The following is a 26,676-nucleotide window of genomic DNA, read 5'->3' as shown; positions in this document are numbered from 1 at the left end:
ACCAGAAGGACCTCAGCGAAGGCCTGGATTAGGCTCTGGAAGGGGAGGTGTTATCCGCCTCAGTGATGCTAAAAGCCTAAAAGCCGCAGCACCGAGCCTGCTTATATCGGCTTTGCTTAAAGCTTGTGAAATTACAGAAATCTGAAAATTATTGTCAATTATACAAGGGGATGGTCATTTCCAAACAGGATTTTAAAAAATCATAAAGGCTAGAGAAAACTTCCATTTTTAAAATAAAGTCCAACGCTTGCTTCCGTGTTTTATATTCTAAATGAAGTTGTGGCTAAGATTCTTTGTCGGCGTGGTGGGACTCTCAATGCACACTGACTTCCTAGAAGATAATTTCTCGGACCCCCTGAATGGGAGAAGGATACGAAGGAAACATAAAGAGGAGGCTTTTTTTTTGAATAAAAACAACCACCAGAAAGACCTGAGGCTCAGTTACAGGAAAACCTGAGAGGCCTACGAGCGCGACGTGGGTGGGGGAGGGGGGCGGCTAGTCCTAGGGTCGGCCCGGGGGCTGCGCACGTAGCCAGGTGCGAGTCCGCCGGTCCCGAGCCCTGAGGCTTAGGCCGCGGGGGGGCCGTCGGTCCGGGGCTCGGCGTTCTGGGTGAGACCGGGAACCCAGGTCCGCCAGCCTAGGGCCTGTGGGAGGATGAGGAGGAGTCACGGCTCCGACCCGCCCTCCTCGCGCAGCCTCGGGCTGGGCTGAGCCGCAGCAAGGCGCGCCCGCTCCTCCAGCCCCGCCGCCGGGGAGGGGTTTCCCGGGACGAGCCGGCCCCTTTCATCCAGGAAGTGAAAGCGACGTCGAGGTCAATGAAAACAAACGAGAGACCTGGGGGAGGAAAGGAAGGCGGGCGAGGAGGAAGGAGCGCCGGGGCGCGCAAGGGAGCAGCGGGGCGGTGGGAGCGCGAGCGGGAGGCCGGCCGAGGTCCCGAATTTGCCGCCGCCTTTGGGGCTCGCCCGGGGATGTCTCAAGGCCCCCAAGCACCACGCGGCGGCCGCCGTCCCGGCCTCTGAGGGCCGCCACGTCCCGGCAGCGCGCGCGGGCTGAGGGCTGCTCTGTGCCGGCTGGGGGCGCCCGGGGAGGGGCCCGGGCGGGCCGGGAGGGGCTGCCCAGGCCCCGCGTTTCCCCCTTCACCGCGGCCGGCGCCTGGCCAGGAGGATGCGCGGCGCCGGGCTCTGAAGCATGGAGGGAGTTCTGTACAAGTGGACCAACTATCTCACGGGTATGAGGGCTCCACTGACCGGGGTGGGGGTGGGGGCGGCGGGGAGAGAACTTGGACGGGCTCAGGCAGGGAGGCTGCGGAGAAGGCGGGTAAGGGGCTCCTCCTCCCTCCGCCAGGCCGGCGGGGACCCTCACAGCGAATCGGTTCTGTCTGGTTCCCGGGCTTAATCGCTCTCTCTGTCCCTTGTAAGTGCCCATCTGGCCTCTGCAGGGGACAGTTCGAGGCTGCGCACCATCCTGAGGGTGGGAAGTGCACCTGACCATTTCTTTACCCGTGTAATACTACTTCTGTTTTCTCCTGTAGCTTCCGGAACCATTCCTAGTCACTCTACATGTGTTGCTGCAGTCTCTGCCTTTATTCACACTTAATTCAGCATTTTGTTGATAACTGAGTTGTTGGGGCATAGGACTGTAATGGGCCCTTTAAAATCAAGATTTCGTTTCAGGAAATCTTTTCACTGTTTCTTTTAATTTTCCTTAGCAACACGGTTTATTTTAAAAGTTCTCTTCGTTGAAGTTGTTCAAGCATAGCAAGCAAGATTTTGGAAGCTGTTCCCAGATTATATTCTCTTAGGGGTTGATTGTCAATGAGTTATCCTTATGTTTTGGTCTTCAGGTAAGTGTGTGAGAAATTGTGGGAGAAAGTGCAAGACACAGAAGGTGGAGCAGGCAAATCAGTTTCACTCATGAAGTTGGTTGAAAGGAAGAACACCAAAGAACTAGGCGTTTCTGTAGAAATGAGAGACCAGCAGGGAAGGGCCCTTTTCCATGACACCAACAGTCTGGTTTATTAAAAGAGCCTTAAATCTGAGTTGTAGTCCCATCTCTGCCATCGGCTAACAGTAAGGACAAGTCACTTTTTCCTCTCAAGATCTGTCTCATAGGGCAGGGGTGATCAACTAGTTTATCCTGAAGGTGTCTTCCAACTCCAGAATTCTGTGATCTCACCAAATTAGAGGAAGGGGAGTGGATTTTAAGTAAGATTAAATAGCAAACAGATTTCTTGGTTTAGTGTAATAGGCCAGTCTTGATTTGCTGCCCACTTGTTCACTCTGCCAAAAGTATTGAACCCCTTAGTAATTGTATCAGACATTCAACTTGTGTCCATCTGACCTTGTGCAAAATTTGCACATAAACACTTAAAGACATAAGCACCGAGCTATAATTGTCTCTTTTTTTTGATTAGTTGGAATGTTAAAGACATTTATAGCAGCGAATGCTTTAACATTTATGATACATGGATGTTTTGTTTGCATTAGAATGTCAAACACTTTATTTCTGTAACTGGTATGTTTTAACAGGAAACATTTAAAAAAACGAGGCAAATTTTTTTTATTAGGCATTTTCACATGGGCTGTTGTGAGAACAGTTATACTGTTTAGTTTAACTTTGAGATGGTAGTTACTCTGCTTTGAGATGCAGATGATCATCTCATTGCAAACATTCTAAGCACGCAGTGGCTTGGGAGGTCATGTGAGGATCTTATGCATAGCCCAGAGCAATGGGTGATTACTAAGATGAGTCAAAATTTATTCCTGGAGCTAAATGTGGTCTTAGTGGCCCTCTTTCTCATCTCCTGTCGCTGAGCACCAGCTGGTTGAGCTTTTAACGTTGTGTACTTAAGGTTTTAATCTTTGCAGAGCATTTAAGTTAACTGCTAGTATGCAGTGTAGAAGCTTGATGAAATGAAATCTTTTGTTTGGAAGAATTCTATTTTTAAAATTTAAATTTGGCTCAGTGGCATGCTGATTATTTTAGTTCATCTTAGGTCAGAAGGATGAATAGCTGTTCATACTAAGTGATCTTTAAGGAACCTTCCAGTTTGATGACAGTGTGCTTTAAGAATCCTTTGTAGAGAATAAGAATTTCAGTAACATTTGGTAATTTGAGATAAAAAAGAATGTGTGTTATGAAAACGTATTAGAAAAAGGAATACCTATGCATTTTTTTCACAGATATAGCCCTTATATATATGTGTGAATCAATTAGAGATTGTTTCATTAAATATTTCTTCAAAGAGGTATGTAGAGATCATTAGCAGTCTTAGATTAATATACTTAACTATAGTCACTTTTCAAGTTGGTACAAATTCTAAATGAATCATTTTGCTCAATATTTATTTTAAAGAGATATTGAATCACAATAATGCAGGCTTACAAAATCACAATTTGTCCTGTAGGCACACTAGACTGGGGTTAGAGGAGTGTATTTTCACCATAACCTTCTTATAATTTGTTTGCCAAGGTGAATTCATGTTTGGAAAGATACCATCCTCATCATTTCTATGCATGCCCAATACATTATGGATATACTGTGTATCTGTACTCTTATGGGTAACAGGCAATATCTCAGTTTTCTGTAATCATTCATTCATTCAATCACTTGAGAATTAAATTTTTTTTTAGTACCTGTTGTGTGCCAAGCACCTTTCCCAGGTTTTGGGAATTCAGTGATGAACAAGATAAAGTTCATGTACCAGAAGAACTTACCTTCTAATTTGCTAGACCTCATTAAGGAATATAGAGTTTCGTAAAAAGAATTTTCCAAGCCTCTGAAACTTGGTTTTGGATATCCATCCCTCTGAACTGTATTATCACATTCCCTGCTGTTAATCTTTTTATGATTACTCAGCATTGTCATTTCAAAAGTGTTATAGGTAAAGCCTTTTGGGGAGGTAAATCCTGGGTCTATATCAGGATGTAAGAATGATTCCCCTGTCACTGTCTTGGTACTATTTGGCCCAGAAAAACTGAACTGATTAATATAGCAGACAGTGTCTAAAGTGACCAGGCTGAATGGTGATTTAACAGTCACAGAAAGAACAAGGGCAGTCTCACTGCCTCCAGCATGGTCACCATGTTATTAATCAGTGAACTGTTGTAAATTAGTGGCATGCTTGATAAGATTTCAGGGAACACTGAGTATGGCTTGCAAGAGTGGGAGTTGAGCTTCAAGGAAAGACATCATCACCCCCAGCTTCGCATTAGAGCCAAGTCTGTGATAGTTGTGTGCTGTAGTCACTGAGTCAATGCTAATTAAATGAATGATTTCAATTTCTAGCATTTCTGCCTGAGCTGTGCAACAGCAGGGCAAGGAGAGAGGAGTGGTGGCTCCATGCTCTTACCACAGGGTATGCGACTTCTGTGTGAGAGACTGTAAATCATTCAGCACTCACTGTGTGCAAGGGAGTTGGCTTAGGTGGAGTATTTTATAGGAGAGAGGAAAGCCACATTGCAGAATTAGAGGGCGAGGTGGCACTTGAGAGGTCTTCTTGTTCAATTCACTCATTTTGGAGACTGGGAATTTTTGATATTTAATGGGATGAAAATTCGTCTCAGGTTATTCAACCTGGGACAAAGAATGATAACAAAACTAGGGCTAGAATCCATGTCTTCTGTTGCTTTTTCCATTATGTTATAACCTGACTCTGTTTCCCTTAGAAGAAAGGGGCAATTGTGTTTGGGCTGTTTTCTGTGTGTAGGGCTATTTTTGAAGATGGGTCTGATGGGTTGTTAATGAGAAGGTTGTAAGCCAGAATAAAGGTATTATTCCCCATATTTATTCTGATCTAGAGGTTTCTCCAGAAATCTCTTCCAGCAAAATGGAGATTGATGCAAGAGTATTTTGGGCAGATCTTGGCAATTAAGATTTTCATTGTCAGAATGTTATTTTAGAGCCAAGAAATGACATGGATGGTAAATTTTGTAATCATAGTTTTCTGTGTGATTAAAGTACTTTTTTATTGCTGTTTTGTTATTTATTATCTTTGTAGGTTGGCAGCCTCGTTGGTTTGTTTTAGATAATGGAATCCTGTCCTACTATGATTCACAAGATGATGTTTGCAAAGGGAGCAAAGGAAGTATAAAGATGGCAGTTTGTGAAATTAAAGGTAAGTGAATATATGGAATTAAATGAATTTGTAGTTAGGTAAGTAAAGGGTTCTTCAGCATACTGCAAAAAGAGGAGAAAAGTGTTTCTAACCAGGAAGGGATCTTCTAATGCCATTTATCTCCTTAGCGTTCAGAAGTGGCACTTAGCATTGTTAGGCACAATTTTTGATATTTCTCCCTCTATAAATATACTTTGAATTGAAATTCGAAGTACTAGTGCTAGTCTTCCAATGTGGACTTGAAAAAGCAATTTCTTGTGGGTGCCACTTTAGTGTCCATGCTGAGTCTACAAGTGTTTTCTTTCATGTTCATTGAAGCGTGTTGTAAAGATTGGAAGCTGAACTCTAAAGATGATGAGGCCAGCGCAGGTTTTTGATAAAGTATGAACCAGAGTCATAAACTCTGGTTCTTTGCTGAATTGGAAGTAAGCTCTTCTGGGTAATAGAGATGTTTTTCCTTTCTTTTTCTTCTTTTTTTTAATGATCTTGAGAGTTTCAAGGAGTACTGGTCAGGAATATTGTAGGAAGCTCCTCTATCCGAATTTGTCTGGTGTTTTTCCCATGACTAGACTGGGGTTATGGGTTTTAGGGAGGAAGAGCACATCAGGAGTACATGCTGTCAACATGATACACCATTTTTTTTTCCAATGTATAATTTCCATTTTAATATTTTTTTTGGAGAGGATGGTTTTTCTTCAGTCTATGAGGACTTAGTCTTTACATGGACTTTGGTGGAGGTCATGGGGCAGCTTCCGCAGGTCTAAACTGGGGTGGGAGTGTTTGGTCCGTCTGGGATGAGCTTCACGGGAATGATTCCTGACTATCTTGCTCTGACTGGCACAACTCACGCAGTAATGTAGTTTTGATGTAAGTACAGGTGGGGAAGCACATAGGAATCGAAGACACTTACTTCCGAAATGTCCCCGATGGCTGCGGCCTCTACTGTGTTAATTAATGACCTTAATGGTGTCCTTGGGCATGCATTGGGCGAAGTTGGTGCAGTGAATAGGCTGCACATGGCCATGGCTCTTTTTTGGCATAACTGTTGTTCCTTCTTTTCTTCGTCATCTTGGAAGTGAGGACCCGAGAGAGCTGACATACCACTCTTGACATTAACCTTGACCACCTGTCTGAGGTAGTGTCTGTCAGATTTCTCTACTGTAAAGTTACCTTCCCCACTCCTTTTCCATACTGTGCTTTTTCAAAAGGGGAGAAAAAAGCAGTAAGTCATGCTGTAATTTTCATAAAGGAAGGTTTCATGGACCATTGATTCATTTGTGTGTGTGGTTGGGATATGTGGGGTGCAAGTAGGTAGGAGAAATCAGACAAAGTGGTAATGAAAAGTATTGAATTCTTCAAAGAGAATTGAAGGAAGAAATAAAGCACTAGAGAAGGGCGTGTTACACCCTACAGGGGCTCATGGCTACATAAGATATAGAAACACTTCAGCATTGTTACTTGCATATTCTCTGAACTATATGAGGTGTAATTTTGTTTTATTTTTATAAATCACACAAGAAAAGCACATTCAAAGCATGAATTTTTATTTTTTTAAAAAATTATGGGAACTTCCCTGGCCATCCAGTGGTTAAGACTCTGTGATCCCACTGCATGGGGCACACAGGGTTTGGTACTTGGTTGGGGTAAGATCCCACATGCCACGCACTGCGGCCAAAAAAGAAAAAAAAGATATAAAAAAAAAATGATGGTTTTATCTCATCTTATTCTTCATATTTGATTCCAAATGAGATTCTGACTCTTGTCAGAAATCAAACTACATTCAAAGTTCAAAGATTTGACAACCTTGAGGATATTTAAAAGACTGTTAGTGGCAGAATTCTTAAGGCAACTCTAGCACTTTTTCAAGCCATGGCAGCGTTATTGTCCTTGTTATTTGTTTAAAGAATAAGATACAGAAATGGGCACAAATCTTCAATATTCAGCCTTAAGAATGCTTACAAAGTGAATACATTTGTGTAATCACCACCCAGATCAAGAATTAGAATATTATCAGCATTCTAGATGCTGGGATAATAATCATGTTACCTCAGCCATTAATCTCTCTAAAAGGTTACCATTAATCTGACTTTTATCACCATATTTAAGTATTGCCTGCTTTTGAACATTATATAACTGGAATAAATCAATGTTTTCTTTTGTGTCTGGCTTACCATTATATTTGCGAAATTCATCTATGTCGTTCTTTGTAACAGTTCACCATTCTTACTGATGTGTTGTAATATTTTTATTGTGTGATTGTCCCACAGTTTGGCTCTCCATTCTAGTACCGATGGGTGTTTGTTTGTTTTTTCCATTTTGTTTCCATTTTGGGACTATAATAAGTAAAGCTGCCATAAACATTCTCATATATTTATTTTGTTGAACATATATATGCGTTTCTGTTCAGTATATATCTAGAACTGGAGTGGAATTGCTAAGGGAGACATTGAATATTCATACATTCAGCTTTAACGGATATTAAAGGAAATACTATTCTTGACTTTTGTTAAAACAGTAAGGCACAAAGAAGCAGACTTACAGATGTAGAGAACAAGCTAGCTATAGAGAACAAGCTAGCGTTACCAGTGGGGAGAGAGGAGGGAGGAGGAGCAAGATAGAGGTAAAAGCTTAAGAGGCACAAGCTACCGTGTATAAAATAAATAAGCTACAAGGATGTATTGTACAGCACAGGGAGTGTAGGCAATATTTTATAATAACTATAAGTAGAGTATAGTCTATAAAAATTTTTAATCACTATGTTGAACAGCTGAAACTAGTATAATGTTGTAAATCAACTATACCTCAATTTAAAAAAATTATTAAAAAAACCCAGTAAGGCAGACTTTACTCAGGTCTGTTGGAATAGGTATAGGAGCTACTGCAGTGGAGTTTTGCAGTAGGGGAGAGAAATTGGGTTCAACTCTGAATACAACAAGGAAAAGTGGGAGTTTATAGCCAAGGAACAGAGTGGCAGGGGGCGGGATAGGGGAATCAGTGGATGGAAAATTACAAGGATGAAACTTCAGAGATAAAGGGGGATTCTGATTAAACAGACCTAACGGGATTCTTATTGGAGGCAGGTCAGGGTGATCAGATATTATTACCTGGGGGTGGTGGGAAGTGGAATTTGGTCAGATAAGGAGGGTGATCAGATATTGAGGGTGGGGGATTCTGGCTAAACTGACTTAGCAGGATGTTTGCTAAAAGTGGACTCTACTAGGACAGAGCTGGAAGCCCCAGATTGGGCCTAGTCAAGCAGAGGGTTCAGAAGAGCCCAACAAGTTTGGTCAAGGAGAGACTTTTTGTCTCAGATAGTGCCAAACTGTTTACCAAAGTAATTGTACCAATTTGTTTTTCAACTAGTATGAGAGTTTCAGTTGCTTTTCATCCTTGCCAAAGCTTACTATTAGCAATTTGAAGATTTTGAATTCTTCTATTATACCTAGTGCTATCTCATGGTGGTTTTTTTTTTTTAAACACTAATGGATTGAATCACTGTTAAATTTATTTATTTATTTATTTTTGGCTGCGTTGGATCTTCGTTGCTGTGCACGGGCTTTCTCTAGTTGGGGCAAGCAGGGGCTAGTCTTTGTCGCGGTGTGCGGGCTTCTCATTGCGGTGGCTTCTCTTGTTGCGGAGCACGGGCTCTAGGCACGCGGGCTTCAGTAGTTGTGGCACGTGGGCTCAGTAGTTGTGACTGGTGGGCTCTAGAGCGCAGGCTCAGTAGTTGTGGCACACAGGCTTAGTTGCTCCTCGGCGTGTGGGATCTTCCCGGATTAGGGCTCGAACCCGTGTCCCCTGCATTGGCAGGCAGATTCTTAACCGCTGCGCCACCAGGGAGATCCCTCTCATGGTGGTTTTAACTTGCATTTTTTTCAATAACTAATGATGTTGAGTATTTTTTTAGATATTAATTAGGCAATTGAACATCCTCTTCTTTTGAAGTCCCTTTTCAAGTCTTTGGCCTAGTTTCTAAACTGAGCTATCTTTCACATTGATTTGTAGGAGTTCTTTGTATAGTCTGAATGAGTTTTCGTATTGCAGATAATTCTCCTGATCTGTAGTTTGTGTTTTCATTCTGTTAATGGTATCTTTTGACGAACAGAAGTTTTTAATTTCAGTAATACCCAATTTGTCAAAAATTTTTTTAATTAGAACTTTTTATGTCCTATTTAAGAAATCTTCTTGAAGGTTTATTGTTTTACCTTTTATATTTAGGTCTATTTTAGGTTGGTGGTTGACGTAAAATTCTGTAAAAAAGAGTGTGATAAGTGTGACAGGGGTACTGGTGGCCCCAGGGGAGGGAGTTCTTAGATCTCACTTTTCAGTAGTTAATTTGTTGTTGTTTTCTGTTCACATGCTACCACCACTTTGACACCACTGCCAGCCTGGGTATATGTGAGAATGGTGGCTTGGAGGGTACCCCTGGATACCCCTTAAGGAGGTGTCACTGCCTGCCTCTTGAATCAGAGTTTGTTGTTTTAGGTCTGAAACATCTAATACTGTGTAAGTGATGATTTGATTCTCCACAAATTACTTGAGTTCGTGACTATATTTTCCCTTTGTTTATCATCGTAGTCCATTCAGCAGACAACACAAGAATGGAATTAATCATTCCAGGAGAGCAGCATTTCTACATGAAGGCAGTGAATGCAGCTGAAAGACAAAGGTGGCTGGTTGCTTTGGGGAGCTCCAAAGCCTGTTTGTCTGATACTAGGACTAAAAAAGAAAAAGGTAACTATAAATTTTTCCTTTGTGGTGAGAATATTTTCTTTAACATAAATGTAAATTGTCATGTTCACTTATAGTAATTTATCCCAAAGAAATAATCAGAAATGTAGAAGATCTATGTACATAGATGTTCATTATAGTGAAAAAATTTATAAACATTGCCAAGGTTTAAATTTAGGGGAATGGTTCAGTAAACTATATAGTGCTTTCATAGGCTGATATATTATGTAGCCAGTAAAATGTTTACAAGGAATTTTAATGATATGAGAAAATGCCCAAAGTTAAGTGATAATTGAAAAAAGCAGGATTCAAAATTACATAGCCACTCCTTGGCCAACTCAGGAAAGATATGTAAGAATTGGTCAGGTTGTTACCTTTGGAAAGGGAATTTGTGGGAGACAGTCAATTTTCACTTTATACCCTTTGACCGTAACTTTTGACTTTACCAGCTACAGATATTGCCCGGTCAAAAGCAAAGCAAGGAACTTCCCTGTTGGTCCAGTGGTTAGGACTCAGCGCTTTCACTGCCGTGGCCCTGGGTTCAATCCTTGGTCGGGGAACTAAGATCCCGCAAGCTACGCATCCATGGCCAAAAAGAAAAAAAAAAGAGCCAAGCAAATAATTTATGGTATTAGTTCAATTATATGCAGATATAATGTGAAAATAATAACAGTATTTATATCTTGGTAGTGAGATTGCAGTTTTTTTCCCTATATATTTTTTTTTTTTTTTTTTTTTGCAGTACGCAGGCCTCTCACTGCTGTGGCCTCTCCCATTGTGGAGCACAGGCTCCGGACGCGCAGGCTCAGCGGCCATGGCTCACGGGCCCAGCTGCTCCGCGGCATGTGGGATCTTCCCGGACCGGGGCACGAACCCGTGTCCCCTGCATCGGCAGGCGGACTCTCAACCACTGCGCCACCAGGGAAGCCCCCCTATATATTTTTGATTTTCAAAAATTTTCACTGAGCATGTATTACTTTTATAATTAAAAACAATAGAAGTTATTTAAATTAGTGAAAACAACTAAATTGTGGGTTATTGAAAAATGAAGGCTAAGGATTGGATTTATAACAGTTTTCAAATATGTGGAAGAACATCACGGATAGAGTGTGGTTAAGGGTAGGATAAGAAGGAATGAGGACTTCCTTGGTGGTCCAGTGGTTAAGACTTCGCCTTCCAATGCCGGGGGTGCGGGTTCCATCCCTGGTTGGGGAGCTAAGATCCCACGTGCCTTCACGAGCAGAAAACAAAAAAACAGAAACAATATTGTAACAAATTCAATAAAGACTTTAAAAATGGTCCACATCGAAAAAAAAAAAAACAGGGAATGAATAGTCACAATAGCCAAAAGGTAGAAACAACCCAAATGTTTATAGACAGATGAATGGATAAACATAGTATGGTATATACATAAAATGGTATTCAGCCTTATTATAAAGGAAGGAAATTCTAACAGATGCTATGAATAATGGTATGAATCTTGATGAATCTTGAATATGTGCTAAGTGAAATAAGCCAGTCACAAAAGGACAAATATTATTCCACTTATGTGGGGTACCTAGAGTCGTCAAATTCATAGAGACAGAAAATCGAATGGTGATTTCTAGGGGTTAAGGGAGGGGGAAAAGGAGAGTTAGTGTTTAAAGTGTGTAGAGTTTCAGTTGGGGAAGATGAAAAAGTTCTGGAGATGGATGGTTGTACAGTAATGTGAATGTACTTAATGCCATCAAACTGTATACTTAAAAATGGTTAAAATAGTACACTTTGTTATATATATATATATATATATATCTACAATTAAAAAGAAGGAATGGACTTAAACTTGGGTAAAAATTAATTTAGGTTAGGTTAAATGGGCAGATAGAGCTGCTTTGGTCTACTCTGGCTAGAGGGGCTTCATGACTAGTACCACAAAGCAGTGCCACTGGCTCAAAGAATATGGAGAAGCACCAGGATCTACTGTGTATACTTTTTTTCCTTCCTCTGCTGCTTACACATCTAGTTTAGAAGGTATTGGTAAGTGAGTGGCTGAGATTATGGCTGGATGTTTAGTCTGTCTGGATATATTAAAGAAAGGAACATAGGCTTTTAATTAAAAAAAATTCTTAAACCAATACTATGTGAAAATGAAGCTGTGAAAGGAACAGAAGGAAACAAATGAATGTTTATATAGAGCAGTTGTAACTATATAAGTTAAAAACTTCTGTTACCAAAATACAATAAAGAAAACTGAAAGAAAGCTGACAGATCTTGAAAAGTATTTACAGTATTTTGGAGGGATGAAAGATTGCTATCTTTAATGCGTAAGAACTTTTATAAATTATAAATTTATCGATTTATATATTACTAAGAGAAAAACCAAACATTAGAACTGGAAAAATGTGTAAAGGACAAGAAAAGCCAATTCACAAAAAAAGAAATACAAGTGCTTATCAAATTAAAGATGAGTAATGGAATGGAAATATCCTGAATAAGGCATTCATTGTCATCAGCCTGTCTCTGGAAATTAATCTACCTAAACTTCATGTCAGACATATGACAGCCAGTTTTTTCCACCTATCTAAAGAGAAGATGTTTCCTCAGGGAAAACCTTATATTCTATTTCCAAGGTCTCATACGTCTTAAGCTACAGGTATTCATAGCTATTGCCTTACTTTTTAATGATTCCATTTTGTTGTTTTGCCTCTGAAGTATGAAAATAGTCTAATTGAATGTTTGCATATGTTCCTTTCAGAAATAAGTGAAACCAGTGAATCTCTAAAAACCAAAATGTCTGAGCTTCGCCTCTACTGTGACCTCCTAATGAAGCAAGTTCATACGATCCAAGAATTTGTTCACCATGATGAGAATCATTCATCTCCCAGCATAGAGGTATATCCAAGATGATCCTTTCATGTCTGATTATGCTTTGCAGCATATGGTGGGTGACCTTCTTACATAAGATGACAGAGAAGCATTTTCAAAATGAGTTATTCTCAGCTATTCAGACCTCTTCGTACTGTAGACTATCTGGAAGTTTGTAGTATCTTTTAGACTATGTCTGTATAACCAGAGTAAAGCAGCAAGCAGCACATTTGTCCAAGGAATCAAGGCCTGTCTTTGCAGCCAATTGATTATTTGATGGTTGGGGTAGGAAAGAAGCATTACCAGCTTTGTTCTCCAAACTAACTGCATGAGTTCATTGGACAGGTGCTGTTCTCTTTCTTTTGTAATTAGGTCCTAGCTTAACTACTGAGGGTTAATAATTTAACTTTATAAACTAACTTAAAAAAAGAATCATTCTCAGAGCAGTGATGTAGGAATCAAAATTCAGATTTGCAGAACCTGGCTATGAAATAGGCTCATTCCTTCTGGTGAAGTAGGACCAGTGAGCCTTACTGCTCTCCGGGTGAAAGGCCAGCCTGGTTCCCAGTCCCCTTTTGCCTAACTTGGGAGAAGTGGGACAAGAAATCTTCCTACTTTTCTGTGGCCTTCTACTAGGGAGGAATCTTAGGTGAGGTAGGTTGCCTTTAGATGCAAGGACATTAAACCCTAAGGCACTTGCTGTTTCACCACAGGCTCTCTGCAGGCAGGTGCCCTTACATCTGCTCCATTGGCTCAGGGACAGTGTCGGGGACCCAATCTTGTTCTATCCTTCCACTCTGCCATTTTTGGTGTGTTGTTTTTTTCTCCTCATGCCCTAGCCTTCAAGGTGACTACAAGTGCGCACAGAAGCAGGAGGCAGTGGGGTAGCCAGGGTGGAGAGAGACCATCTCAGTTTGCTGTCCTTTGCTTTTATCAGGGAATGAAAATCCCAGAAACCCCAGCAGACTTCTCATTATCTTTTTAGTCTGGGTCCATGAAAACTAGGAAAAATGAGTATTTGACAAAGGGTCATGGAATAGACATGACTGGCTTAGACCAGTCTATATTCATCCCTCAGGAGCAAGGCGCTCTGCTGTCCCAAAAAGAACTTGGAGTTTTTATTCTACCAAGGAAGAAATGGGGGAATGTGCGTGGGGTAGACATGAATTCTACCTGGCACTCAGTGACCCTCATGGTGTTCCACTGCTATGATTACCTTTGGAATTCTGATAGTTAGAAACTTACAGTCTAGGTAAGGTTTATTTAAGATAAATTTTTGTACACAGTTTTTCAATATGATACTTCGTTTAAATGCAAGAGTTATTTTTTTCTTGGAGTCTAATTTCATACATTGTTTACCTGAGAGACAGATAATTCTTATTCATGCATTGCTTTAATTTTCTAAGGTAATGCATTTTAAACAGATTTGAGCATAACCTAGTAAGGTATCCATTGAAGGTAATGTTTCATTACTTGATGGTAAGGTGGTGCATGAATCCACATAGCTGTGTGTGAATCTGTTCAACTTTTTGCATGTAATTTTTCAGAACATGAATGAAGCCTCTTCTCTACTTAGTGCCACGTGTAATACATTCATCACAACGCTTGAGGAATGTGTGAAGATAGCGAATGCCAAGTTTAAACCTGAGATGTTTCAGCTGTGCCATCCGGATCCCTTAGTTTCTCCTGTGTCACCTTCTCCTGTTCAAATGGTTGGAATTTCTGGTTTTTCTTCCAGTGATACTGCATGTGGTTTTGTTTTTGTGTTTATTTTTAAGGCTGGAAACTGGCAGTAGGAGGGAAATAGTCAACAGCTTGAATTTATTTTTTTACTGTACTCAGATTCTGTATGGGAGCCTCTCAGCTGATGGGCTCAACATGAGCCAAGGTCCTGATCCCCTCCCCTTGGAAGGGCTATGCCATTTACCCCAGTGTGTCAGGAAAATATTATAGTGCTCTGTGGGTGCTGTGACATGAAAAGGTTGGATAACACTCTTCTATTTGGTAAAAACACCACTAAGGGGTGAAGATTTACTCACAAGGGGATAAAATTAAGTAAATCTTTAGAGGAGCTGTAAGGGATTCGAAACAACATGTTACAGGGGAAACAGTATTTTATAGTCAGCATTTGGATTTGAACCTTCCAAGTAGGCAAGTTACTTAATCTCTCTGGACTTCATTTTTTTCATCTGTAAATTACAGTGTTTTTTACATCAGAGGTAGATGTAACCTGTTTAATGTTAGGTCCTTAACATTAGGTTCTTATCTTCTGATTACTGTGAACAGGGAGTACTCATTTTGCCAAGGGTGATGGATTCATTGTCCTTTTCAAGGTAATAAACTTGCCCTAGCATGCTTTGGGAAACTTGGAGGTGAGATGAGGTTTGATGAAACCTTACATGTTTTTCATCAAACTATTTTTGTGAGCTCTTTTGTGGAATGAAGAATGCCACCTGGCTCTTATTTTAGCAATTACCAGCAGACCTATTTGTTGGCAGAAATAATAGGGTACAACTTATTCTGAGGTTCTCTTAACCACCACAGCAAATTTGGTCATATGAGAATTAGTAAAGATTATTACCTAAATTTATTTAGATCATTATTTTCCTAAAGTGTTAAAAATTTTTTTTTATTTGGTTGCCGTGCAACTGAGTATTAGTTGCGGCTCACCGGCTCCTTAGTTGCAGCACATGGGCTCCTTAGTTGAGGCAGGCAAGCTCCTTAGTTGCAGCATGCAAACTCTTAGTTGCAACATGCATGTGGGATCTAGTTCCCTGACCAGGGATTGAACCTGGGCCCCCTGCGTTGTGAGCGTGGAGTCTTAACCACCGCGCCACTAGGGAAGTCTCTAGATCATTGATTTCTAAATAATTTATGATGGACCAACAGCATCCTCTGAGATAGGTATACCATGAAAATGAGTTTGATGGCCAGATTAGTTTGGGAAGTTCTAGGTTAACTTAAACAAATTGGGTTTTGCTGATGTAGGACTTCTTAGAACCTCTTTTATGCTAAAGTGTATTATGAATCTCTGAGGAGAAGTGGTGTGTAGTGTTTCTGAAATTTATTTGATGATTGAACCCTTTTGTTTATTTTTTAATAACTCAGAGGACTGTGTTGTTTAGTAGAACACAGTTTGACAATGTTGCTTTTTCGAACAATTTTAGGTTTATTGTGGACTGCTAAATAACATGTATAGTTGAACAAAAAATCCTGATCTTTTGAGATGAATGTATAGTGCTATGTTCCTGAGCTTGATGTACAAGGAGTACACTGTATTTTTTTTAAGGTGGACTTTATAGAATCAAATATAATGAAAACACCTCAAACCTGCCTAATTTCTTCATTGAACTTCTGAGGAGAATGCCTTCTGTTATAAATGTTCTATAGTCCAGAGAGGTCATATGTGTATTTTATGTATAAGAAGCTATAATAACTGTCTCTTTTAAACTAAAACTTTTTATCAGTAGAAACATTACAAGAAATCCAATAAGTTAATCTAGGAAATACTGGTTAGAGGCCACTTATTTTTCCTCACTGTGCCGTTTTACTTCATACATAAGGCAAAAATTGTGGCTTACGGTAAATAGTTCTGGAGACACCTAGCATGGAAAGTAAGGTCAGACGGTCTTCAAGAGGAAATCTTTTTCTTTCTTTTTCTTTAACGACGTGAGTAAATGAAAAATGAAGCTGAAAAATTTGAGAATTCCAAAATTAACTTGATCTTTATAACTACTTTATATGGTTATCTCATCGTGTCCCTCTTTAAATTAACTTGCACTCAGTTATATTTCAAATCATCATAGAAGTTTAAACAATTGTCATTTTGATCCACAGATAATTGTAGTGGGGGTGTTGCTGCGTGAGTAATCCTAAAGGAAGTGATTTCTGTTAAAGGAGATGTTAATGTCCAGTTGCATCTTTATTTTAATCATATTAGATATCCTTGGACTACAAATTGGATGGGTCATAATTGTTCTCATTTCAACTGGGATTTCTCAGAGCAACTGTAGAAGGCATTTACGTAACATAACTGTTAGACTTGGACTCACTTGTAAGACTCTTGAGCCCCTGTATATAAAGCAACCATCCTTAGCCTTTGATATAAACGTTGCTTTTTTTGCTACTTTGCTAAGCATTGAAATCTACTTGGCTACCTCTGTTTTTTTGGTGGAGTAGTTAGATCTAAATTATGTTTCGTATTTGTCATATTTATTAATACTGTGCTGACTCAGATTTTATTTATTTATTTATATTTTAAGTGTATGTTTTTAGAAACCTATTTGAGGCTTAGGGTTCCTCTTCTGAGTTCTTAAAAGACTTGAATAATTAATGCTGTTTTCCATGAAAACCACACTTTAGAACATCTGTGTAATAGCTACCTGAATAATGAATGGTAAGGAGAAGCTCTGCCCTTTAAAAAAAAGAGAGAGACATTTATTAGATTATTTTCTTTTCTGGCTTGCTGGATACTCCTTTTCATCACAAATAGTGTGATTTTTTTGGGGACTTGTTAAGTATACTGTTTTTTTATATCTTTATACAAACACATGTATTATATATATATTATAAAATTCAGTTTTTAATATTGAGAAAACAATCCAGCATGTTTTTGTATGTGTTGAGAAAGATTTCAGTTAATAATTATTGGGGAGAAAGCTTGATATTGTGCTAATAATGTTACTTGGGTCTGTAAAAAATAAATTTTTTGGCCAGCCATCTGTTTCTTTGAGTAAATTTATGTTAATTATGATAATAATAATATATTAGAGCTGTCTTATTCTACTTGATATATGAATTATGCTTATTTTCTTTTTAAATTTCTAGATGAAGCGTTCTGTCAGCCACCCTGGTTCTTGCAGTTCTGAGAGGTAAAATAACCTTTTCTTCTGACCAAGTTCTCTCAAAATTATACCTACTTAGGGAACTTCTTTGGGTCTTTAACATAAAGTGGAATGTAAACTCTGTATGGGCAAAGTCTGGTTCTGATTTGCTCAGCATTATTTCTCTTAGTGCTTAGTATAGGGTCTGGCCCCAGTAGGTAGTAGGTAAAGAAAAAAAATGAGTGAATAAATTAGTCAGCAAGGTAAGCACCTTGACAGCTATCATACTTTTTTTAGATGTAAATTATATCCAACGATGGTTAATAGAAATCCATTTTTGATGTATCAAGGCTCCAAGCTTAGGCTTATTTTACTACAGTTTTTTATAGCATCATATATTCATGCTGAGCTGTTGTTATAATAGGAGCTAAGGTGTTACTGAAAAGAGAGAAAAACTATTGATATTTTAAAGTATGTATTCATATCAGCACATTTAAAAACTTTACGTTCTAGATCTTGCCAATATCCCAGGCTATTTATCTTGGTAGGTAACATTCTTTTAAGTTGCTATGGTTGTCTTACTATGGTTGTCTTTGGAAAATGATGAAATTATAGTGACATTAGCATTTATTTCTCTACATTAATATAGGGGTAGGGGGAAAAAAAGGTTATTGTAGGATTATGTGAAATCACATGTGTGAAACTTTAGAAAATTGTAAAGCACTATAGAATTCATCTTTCATTCAGTAAACATCTATTGAGTGCCTACCAAAAGAAAAAAAAGTGCTAACTGAACCCCCTTATTATTTTGTCACTTTATTTTTCCCTGTGATGGTTATGTAATTGATTGAACTGTCACGGGCTGAGAGGAGTCCAGTGATGTGTGTATCTAATCCTATCAGGGAATGAAGAGTTTCATCAACTGAATTTTCCAGAAAAATAAAAGCTTGATTCCTTTAACAAACTTTTATCTTTATGACATAATTTTTTTGACCTGTATTTTATCCTTTCTACCTTATTAAATAAGATATAATAAGAATTTTTAAACTTTTTTTTTTTTTGATGAATCAAAGTTGTCATTAAGAACAGTAATGTTGGGCTGTCATCCAGTGGTAGTTGAGGTGCTGTTGAGTGGTGGTGATTTGCTTCTGTGTTGAATTTTTTAAGTTGATTTTTCTAGTTCTCTGGTTTTCCAGACTGAGTTTTTAAAACTAGTTTTCCTAGCCTCCATTTGCCATCTTTATCCGCTCTTGCTGCTCTCAGTGAGTTGGCTCCTAGCATGCTCCCACGCTGCTTGCCCGTCCCCTCCGCTCTGCTGTTTTATATTGGCTGTGGATGACGCTAGATGCATGCAGTTGTGAAGTCCATAACTTCTAGTTTTTAAACACTTGTTAACCATCTGATACGTTTACTCTCTAGCTGGACTTTCCTCTATAAAAGAAATCACTTCTTCATTGTACCTCTTTTCCTTTTAATTTGGCTCAGAGGCTGTATTCCCCAGCTTACCAACTAGATTCTAAATGATTTGACTTGTTTGTGGCCTGACCTCTGAAGGAGTAGAATGTTGCTAAAATAGAACTTTGGGTATTAAAATGGTTCTTCTTTCATTTAAAGAGAAGTCATTGAAAACTGCAGTTGAGGGTGTTTCTTTTGTTGAAGTCCTTAAAATTTAATGCTTTTTATTTAACTTGCAGGAGTAGCCACTCTATAAAAGAAACAGTGTCTACACTTCACCGACTCTCCCAGCGGCGCCGAAGAACCTACTCAGATACAGACTCTTGTAATGATGTTCCTCTCGAAGACCCAGATAGTAAGTTAGAAGGGCTGTGTCTCTCCCTTTGGCCTATTCAGCAAAATTGGTGTGGGGCTCTGTAATTGTTGAAATGAAGGGTACTGACAGTGAACACTGTACTTGCCCGTGAATTCAGAGCTAAGCAACTAGCACACAATCAACAGAAGCTCATATATCCTCTTACAGTCACCTTTGTTATATTAGGAAGTACTAAGTATCTCTTTGTAAGTACCATATCTTAGATTTATATATGTAATATCAAAATCTTTTACTCCCACTGCATTTTAATAATCTCTTAGTAATTTATATTCCCATTGTGTTTGCATTTAAAAAACATGTTAGAAGAAAGCATAAATTGTAGGTAGGATTCTAGGGGAAAATAAAGGCAAGTTCTAAGTTCAAAGAAAAAAAATCAGCATTGTTACTTAAAGAATTTGAAATGGCCAAGGACAATAATTTTTTCTGGTGGTGATGATGAATTATAATAACATTTATTCCTTTTCTTCCTTATTATTAAAGAGTCAGCATACTGTGATTGAATACTTTAGGAAAGGTTTTGTGATTTATGTTGAAATTTAATTATTTTTCTCTTCAGAGAAAAAGCTTTGAAAGTCAGTCAGAATATCTACTTCGACAGTAGTGACCATGATTTTCAGTGAATGCAAATATGGTATTATTATTACAACTCCATTAATAGACTTTTGCTTTTCAGAGTCTTTACTATTGCCCATGAAACATGTGGGATAGAAATTACATACAGTTCTCAGTTAAGCAACAGATTGTGTTCCAAGAGTTTATTTGTAAGTCAGCTGTTTGGAATAAGATTTTATTTCCCATATGGAAATGACATGGTGAATGGTGGTTAACTTCTTTAGATGTCCTAGAAGAGCCCGGCTAATTTATAGTGTGGCTGAAATGGGACTAAACAATGGTGTTGGATTTCTAGTATTTGAATATGTTGAAAACATTGTATAAAATAGAGTTGCTTTACTTAACCAGAAGGTTAAACAGGTTTAATTAGAGGAGAAATGTAAAGTTCATGAAAATGGTTGAGATTCTAAAGGGGCCTGCTGATCATTTTCAGATGTTTAGAAGTTGATGGCATTTTTTTTTTTTTTTCGGTACACGGGCCTCTCACTGTCGTGGCCTCTCCCGTTGCGGAGCACAGGCTCTGGAGGCGCAGGCTCAGCGGCCATGGCTCACGGGCCCAGCCGCTCTGCGGCATGTGGGATCTTCCCAGACTGGGGCACGAACCCGTGTCCCCTGCATCGACAGGCCCCACTGCGCCACCAGTGAAGCCCGGCATTTTTTAAAAAAATAAGTTTATTTATTTATATTTGGCTGTGTTGGGCCTTTGGTGCTGTGTGTGGGCTTTCTTTAGTTGAGGCGAGCGGGGTCTACTCTTCGTTGCGGTGCATGGGCTTCTCATTGCGGTGACTTCTCTTGTTGTGGAGCACAGGCTCTAGGCGCCTGGGCTTCAGTAGTTGTGGCACATGGGCCCACTAGTTGTGGCTCACGGGCTCTAGAGCGCAGGCTCAGTAGGTGTGGTGCACAGGCTTAGTGGCTCCGCGGCATGTGGGATCTTCCCGGACCAGGGCTCAAACCCGTGTCCCCTGCATTGGCAGGAGGATTCTTAACCACCTCGCCACCAGGGAAGCCTGCATTTTTTTTTTTTAATGCCCATTTTTCTTACAGAACTAATCTATTTATTGATATAGAACACTATGCTCATTATCATTTTGAATATAAGTTGGGGCAATGAGTAAAGAAAGAAGGAAAAGGATTGAGTGTCGAAAGGGGTTGGGAGAAACTTTCCTGGGCCAATTTACTAGATCTTGGAAGTGATAAGAAAAAGAGGAAAATGGTTAAAGAGCTTAAGTATGGGAAAAAATGTCACCTGGGGCAGGTAACATACATTCTGATTTACCTTGCTCTTTCTGCCTTTTATACATGACCCTTTTCATCCAGAGCTTATGAAAGAGTTCTATTCTGCCTTGTACTTTTCTTTAGATGCCATTTCTTTTTTTAAATTTTGTGGCTGCGTTGGGTCTTCGTTGCTGCACACAGGCTTTCTCTAGTTGCAGTGAGTGGGGGCTACTCTTCGTTGCGGTGCGGGGGCTTCTCATTGCGGTGGTTTCTCTTGTTGTGGAGCATGGGCTCTAGGTGTGTGGGCTCAGTAGTTGCGACACCAGGCCCTAGAGCGCGTGGGCTTCAGTAGTTGTGGTGCACAGGCTCAGTAGTTGTGGCTTGCGGGCTTAGTTGCTCTGCGGCATGTGGGATCTTCCTGGACCAGGGCTCAAACCCGTGTCCCCTGCATTGGCAGGTGGATCCTTAACCACTGCGCCACCAGGGAAGTCCTGCCATTTCTTTTTTTTAAGGGCGTCATTTTCATTGGTTATAGCTAAATTAATTCTTTTAAAGCCAGCCATTTTCCTTAGCTCTCTTCTCTTTTAGGCACTCTGGTTCTGATTTTTTTGCCCGTAATCAATACTTTATTGAAAAACTGACACCAAAATAGGAGAGTGCTGTTGTATACCTTACAAAATTAAACATAATTACATTATCTTGGTAGATTAACTGGAATTAATGAACTGATAAGGCTTTCTGCGATAGAACACAAATTCAGGAAGTTGTGTGGATCATTAGTGTTGCTTTCTTCTAAATGAACACCCTTCTGTGAGTCTGGCCTTTCCTCCTGTCGGCTGGCACAACACGGTTGAACAACCTACACAAAGCACCACTGTCTGAGCATGGCTGTAAACCGTGGTAATCTTGTAGCAGCCTGGACATTTTACATCCATAAAATAAGAATTTGCACTTTGAACCAGCCGTTCCTTTCTATGTTTTTTTCTTTTCCTCTTCCAAGGAAGGATGCAGTAAATCTCTAGCCAAAGGCATGTTGATCCTTTCGCAAGCCCAGCCCGTACAGATCTCTAAGGTGACACCCCTAGCGAGCCTGGTTCTGAATTTTTTTTTTTTTTTTTTTTTTTGCCGTATGCGGGCCTCTCACTGTTGTGGCCTCTCCCGTTGCGGTCCGGACCTGCAGGCTCAGCGGCTGTAGCTCATGGACCCAGCCGCTCCGCGGCATGTGGGATCTTCCCAGATCGGGGCACGAACCCGTGTCCCCTGCATCGACAGGCGGACTCTCAACCACTGCGCCACCAGGGAAGCCCTGGTTCTGAATTTTTGAAAACTGTTTTTATAAGATCTAAGTGTAAAAATTCCACTTAACACCCCCTAATTTAGCTGTTAAGGAGGGTAACAAAATTAGTTACACACACCCACACCCATACATGCATTAATGTTTATACATACAGGTGTTAATATTTTTATACATACATATATCTCACTTCTCTAGAACTTTTTAAAATTGGCAAGTGTAGGGTAGGTCAGAGTTTTATCCTTAGATTTCCTTCTGTTTATCCTAAAGTTTAGTGTCCCAGTTAGTTGACAAAGCAGAGACTGAATTAGTGCTCTTTCTTAGAAAGTATGTTTTGCAAATTAGCAATCTTAGTTGAAAATCTTTATTGCAGCATATTCTTTTTCTTGAGATATGCAGCTGCTTCTACTTTTATTAACTAGATTTTTTAAAATTATAAAAGTGATAAATGTTCATGCTAAATTAAAAAAATATGTACGTGTGAAAGTGAATAGGACCATGCCAATGTGTTTGATGTGCTCACTTGGCAGCTGCAGTGATAGTTTTGTGAGCTGCATCCCAAATGGAGATATGAGAACGTTCACTGTGACATACCTTGTCAGCTTTCCTCAGAAAATCTTGTGATGCTTTGCTGTATACCTAAAACTAACACAACATTGTAAATCAACTATACTCCAATAAAATTAAAATATTAAAAAAAAAAAAGAAAGAAAAAGAAAGTCTTGTGATGAAAAGAGCAAGACCTGAATTAGTTCCAGTTCTGTTACCAATTGTGTGATTCTTGGGTTAGGCCTGTAATCTTTTTTGGGACTTGGTTTCTTTGCCTAGAAAATGAGGAGGATACCAACAGCATTAAAACGATCAGGTTGGAAAAGTGATAGTTAAGAAAGACTAAATTCAATTCAGCAAATACTTATTGGCTGCTCATGTGTGCCAACCTTGGTTCTAGCAATGAACAAAACAAGTATCTCTCCTTCAGATAGTTTCATAATTTCTCAAGAACTCTGAAGTTTCTCCTTACAACTGCCAATACTAGAAAAGTTACATTTTTACTCTTAAACAAACGATCAAAAAGTTAGCAGGAAGCTATAGGAATTTCATGTCCCTGAATAGGAAATATTCTTTCATGGAGAACTGGAGTTAATATTGATAGGATGTTTAACCTTTTAATCAATTTCTTAATAGGACCTGTTCACTGTTCCAGAAATACACTTAATGGAGATTTGGCATCAGCAACCATTCCTGAAGAAAGCAGACTTATGGCCAAAAAAAAATCTGAATCGGAAGATCCTCTTCCATCCTTCTCTTCCTGAGGAAACGGAAGTGTCCAACTTCCTCTAAGTATTGCTATGCAAAAGCTGCTGTAATTAAACTATGTTATAGGGAGTAATTTTTCCCTTAGGATTTCTCTGCACTTTATAGAATATTGTAAAACAAACAAACAAAAAACAACCCACATACCTTTGAAGTGTATTTTATCTTTATATAGTTTATTTGCAAGAGTATTTTCTTAATAACTTCACAGTATGAATGTGCATCTTTTTTTTTTTTTTGAACAAATGATGGTGTAACATTTTGACATCTGTAAGGACAAATGTAGATATTTTTCTAAAATACTGTGAGGGACTGACATCTTAGTCAGTGTGTATTGTAGCTTATAAACATGAAATCTTATAAACCTAAGGTTTCAGTTTGACAGAAGTGTGATATATGTAACTTGTGCCATGGACCAAATGGTCACTTTACCCCAGCTGAAAGTGAGTTAAGGTCGCAGCTTGATGGTGTTTGTATTATATTCCTTTAAGCAAAAAGGAAACAGTTAATATTCGAAATATTTTTACCCCAAATACCATGACATTGAGGATTTTTTAAAAACGAGATCGTGCTGTCCTTTGTATATGAAGTTGACACTACTGATTTATCAATACCAAATATTGGGTTAAAGTATTTAATTTTTACTTATTTATTTTTCTGTTGCATCAGAAAAAATGATTGCATCCTAACTTTTATGACCTACCAAATTTAAGATGTGTATACCTTGTTATTTACATTGTTCTAGAAAAGAGGTTAATATTGTAGTGACCTTGCTCACTTCCACCAGAGAAATAAATGACTTGCAATGGAAGAGGATTTTAGTGCTTTTTTCTGAAAATAGACATAAGCTGCTGTTGTAAGGTATTAATGTTTGCGGCTCTTTAGAATATCTAGACATTTTTTATTTATGAATACTTATAAAAAAGGAATCTGTCAAGGTGACTGCCCTACATAACTTGAGAATGGCATTATTTAATTAAAGAACAAATAGCATTTTTTGGTAGTGCCTGTCCATACCTATTGTCAGTGTTTGCTTTGTAAACTGTTTTTTCAGTTCACTTTGGAGTGATGGTTTTGTCCAAGTTTTTGGATGAGGAGCACTTTAAAACAAACTGGTTTGGTGTTTTTAAGTTAATCATATGTTTAATAAATATGTGGTTTTTGCATTCAAACTCATCATATAATACATTGTATTTTTTACATTTATTGATAGTTTGTCTAATCTTTATCAAGTGGTAATAATATTCTTTATTGCTTTGATTTTGTTTGTATCTTTGGACCTTATAGTAAATACACAAATTAGGCATATTTTTAGCTTTTTTGCCTGTGAGCTTAGAATAGTGCATCCTATTCATTTTAAATTTCTCTTGTAAGTTTATGTGAGAATTATTTTAAAAGAGTTAATATTTGGTATTTCCTTATTGAAATAAGTCTGTAGTTATAGGCTTTCTTCCTTATGTTTAAAATGGACATAAACAATCTATATACATTAATATACATTTAGATTAACTCTATGCTACTTAAAGTATTTGTGATTTTAAATAGCACACAGGTCATTAGACTATATTAAGAATCTTTCTGCTCATGTTATACTTCATATGTCTAATTTGAGAAAAAAGTTTGATAATGTAAGTTTTCATGTTGAGCGAGTAATCAGATTTTTTGCTGCTTCTATTTTTTTATTTTTTATTTTTTGTAGTAAGAATGAGTGGTGATAAGACTATGAAGGTCAAGATGGTACTAATTGTGGGAGTTTTTCTGGTAGTTTTTTTTTGAACCAGTATGTTTATAATGAAAACACTATAACAAAGCTTTTGAACTCATGGAAAATAAATCCATTTTCTATTGCTTTATCAAAAAATATGAGTTCCTTAACAGTTTTCTGTAAATACCTTAAAAAAAATAGTTATTTCTGGTTCATATCATTTTTTTCTCCTTGAAACAGGTCCTTTGAAAAAGTTTGCTATATTCCTAAGTATGGCTTTTATTGTGACTGGAGCCACCTTTTCTCCCTTAGGAACCAACACATTTGTGAAATCATTTTTTTTTTTAGGGAATATCAATGTATCATGAATTACATCTAGGTTTTGGTCAGTGAGTTGGTAGCATGAAGCAACCTATAAAACGAGATCTCTTAGCTCTCTTCTCTTTTAGGCACTCTGGTTCTGATTTTCAGGGAAAATCAGCTTCAGGGAACCTAGCGTTTTGAGGAGCCCAGTGTATTTTCAAGTGTGCCTGACTTTTTTGAATTTTAAGAAAAAGATGAACCAAATAAGAACAATTTCATAAGAATTTTAGTTTTTCAGTACTTTCCTGTAATGTATAACTATTGGTTCTTGTTTTGCTTTATCTAGGCCATGGGGTTATTGAGAAATTTAGAGACTCTTGGTATATCAGTGATCTTCTAAGCAGAGCTAGTACTTGCTTTACTCTTCAAGTACCTGGTTTGTGTTGTGTGGGAATCCAAGACTTCTATGATTAAAACAACTTTGATGAGAATTCTTTTGTAAATGGACAAATTTGAACTTTGTTATATTACACTGAATTATTGTGTTATCTTTAATCAGGATAAGTCCAGAAATGGATGCTATTGCTTAAGCTTAAATTCCAAGGCAAGAGATAAAGTATCTTCATTTTGACTGTCGCCATGGAACTTCACCCTGAATTGTAGATTTTCCACTGTGTGTTATTATACTTAGTGTTTAGAAATTATCATAAGATCTCAGGAAATGTATCCTTGTAATATGGCAATATTTTATTGCTGTTTATACTGATTCCATACACATTATAGTATCATTAATTTGGACTCTACCAATTCTTCACTTTTATTAAATGAAGTGCCTCTGGGTCTGTCGTTTGCTCCTGCCACTTGGTGCAGAGGGAATATCCTGGCCT

General features: G+C 38.6%; 1 protein-coding gene and 2 pseudogenes across 1 annotated transcript; 1 reads left to right on the top strand and 2 right to left on the bottom strand.

Moving 5' to 3' along the window:
- Positions 1 to 818: 818 nt before the first annotated feature.
- PLEKHA3 (pleckstrin homology domain containing A3) lies at positions 819 to 24,953 on the top strand. The gene is made up of 8 exons (XM_060152563.1): positions 819 to 1,229; positions 5,001 to 5,117; positions 9,696 to 9,851; positions 12,583 to 12,719; positions 14,240 to 14,404; positions 17,520 to 17,563; positions 19,210 to 19,325; positions 23,653 to 24,953. The coding sequence occupies exons 1-8, from the start codon at positions 1,190 to 1,192 to the stop codon at positions 23,778 to 23,780; spliced, it is 903 nt and encodes a 300-aa protein (XP_060008546.1). The 5' UTR covers positions 819 to 1,189; the 3' UTR covers positions 23,781 to 24,953.
- Positions 5,835 to 6,185, bottom strand: LOC132521743 (putative ribosomal protein eS26-like; annotated as a pseudogene).
- On the bottom strand, positions 21,777 to 22,205 carry LOC132521742 (small ribosomal subunit protein eS27-like; annotated as a pseudogene).
- Positions 24,954 to 26,676: the final 1,723 nt, after the last annotated feature.

The sequence above is a fragment of the Lagenorhynchus albirostris genome, chromosome 6, assembly GCF_949774975.1.
Source record: "Lagenorhynchus albirostris chromosome 6, mLagAlb1.1, whole genome shotgun sequence".
NCBI lineage: Eukaryota > Metazoa > Chordata > Mammalia > Artiodactyla > Delphinidae > Lagenorhynchus > Lagenorhynchus albirostris.
The sequence above is the reverse complement of the archived record's forward strand: the minus strand, read 5'-3'. Positions and strand labels throughout refer to the sequence as shown.

Excerpts from the sequence above, each read along its gene's own strand:
- PLEKHA3 (XM_060152563.1), top strand. The coding sequence starts at position 1,190 with ATGGAGGGAGTTCTGTACAAGTGGACCAACTATCTCACGG. Across the intron at positions 9,852-12,582 it reads TAGGACTAAAAAAGAAAAAG|AAATAAGTGAAACCAGTGAA; the intron begins GTAACTATAAAT and ends TGTTCCTTTCAG. Across the intron at positions 19,326-23,652 it reads TCCTCTCGAAGACCCAGATA|GACCTGTTCACTGTTCCAGA; the intron begins GTAAGTTAGAAG and ends ATTTCTTAATAG.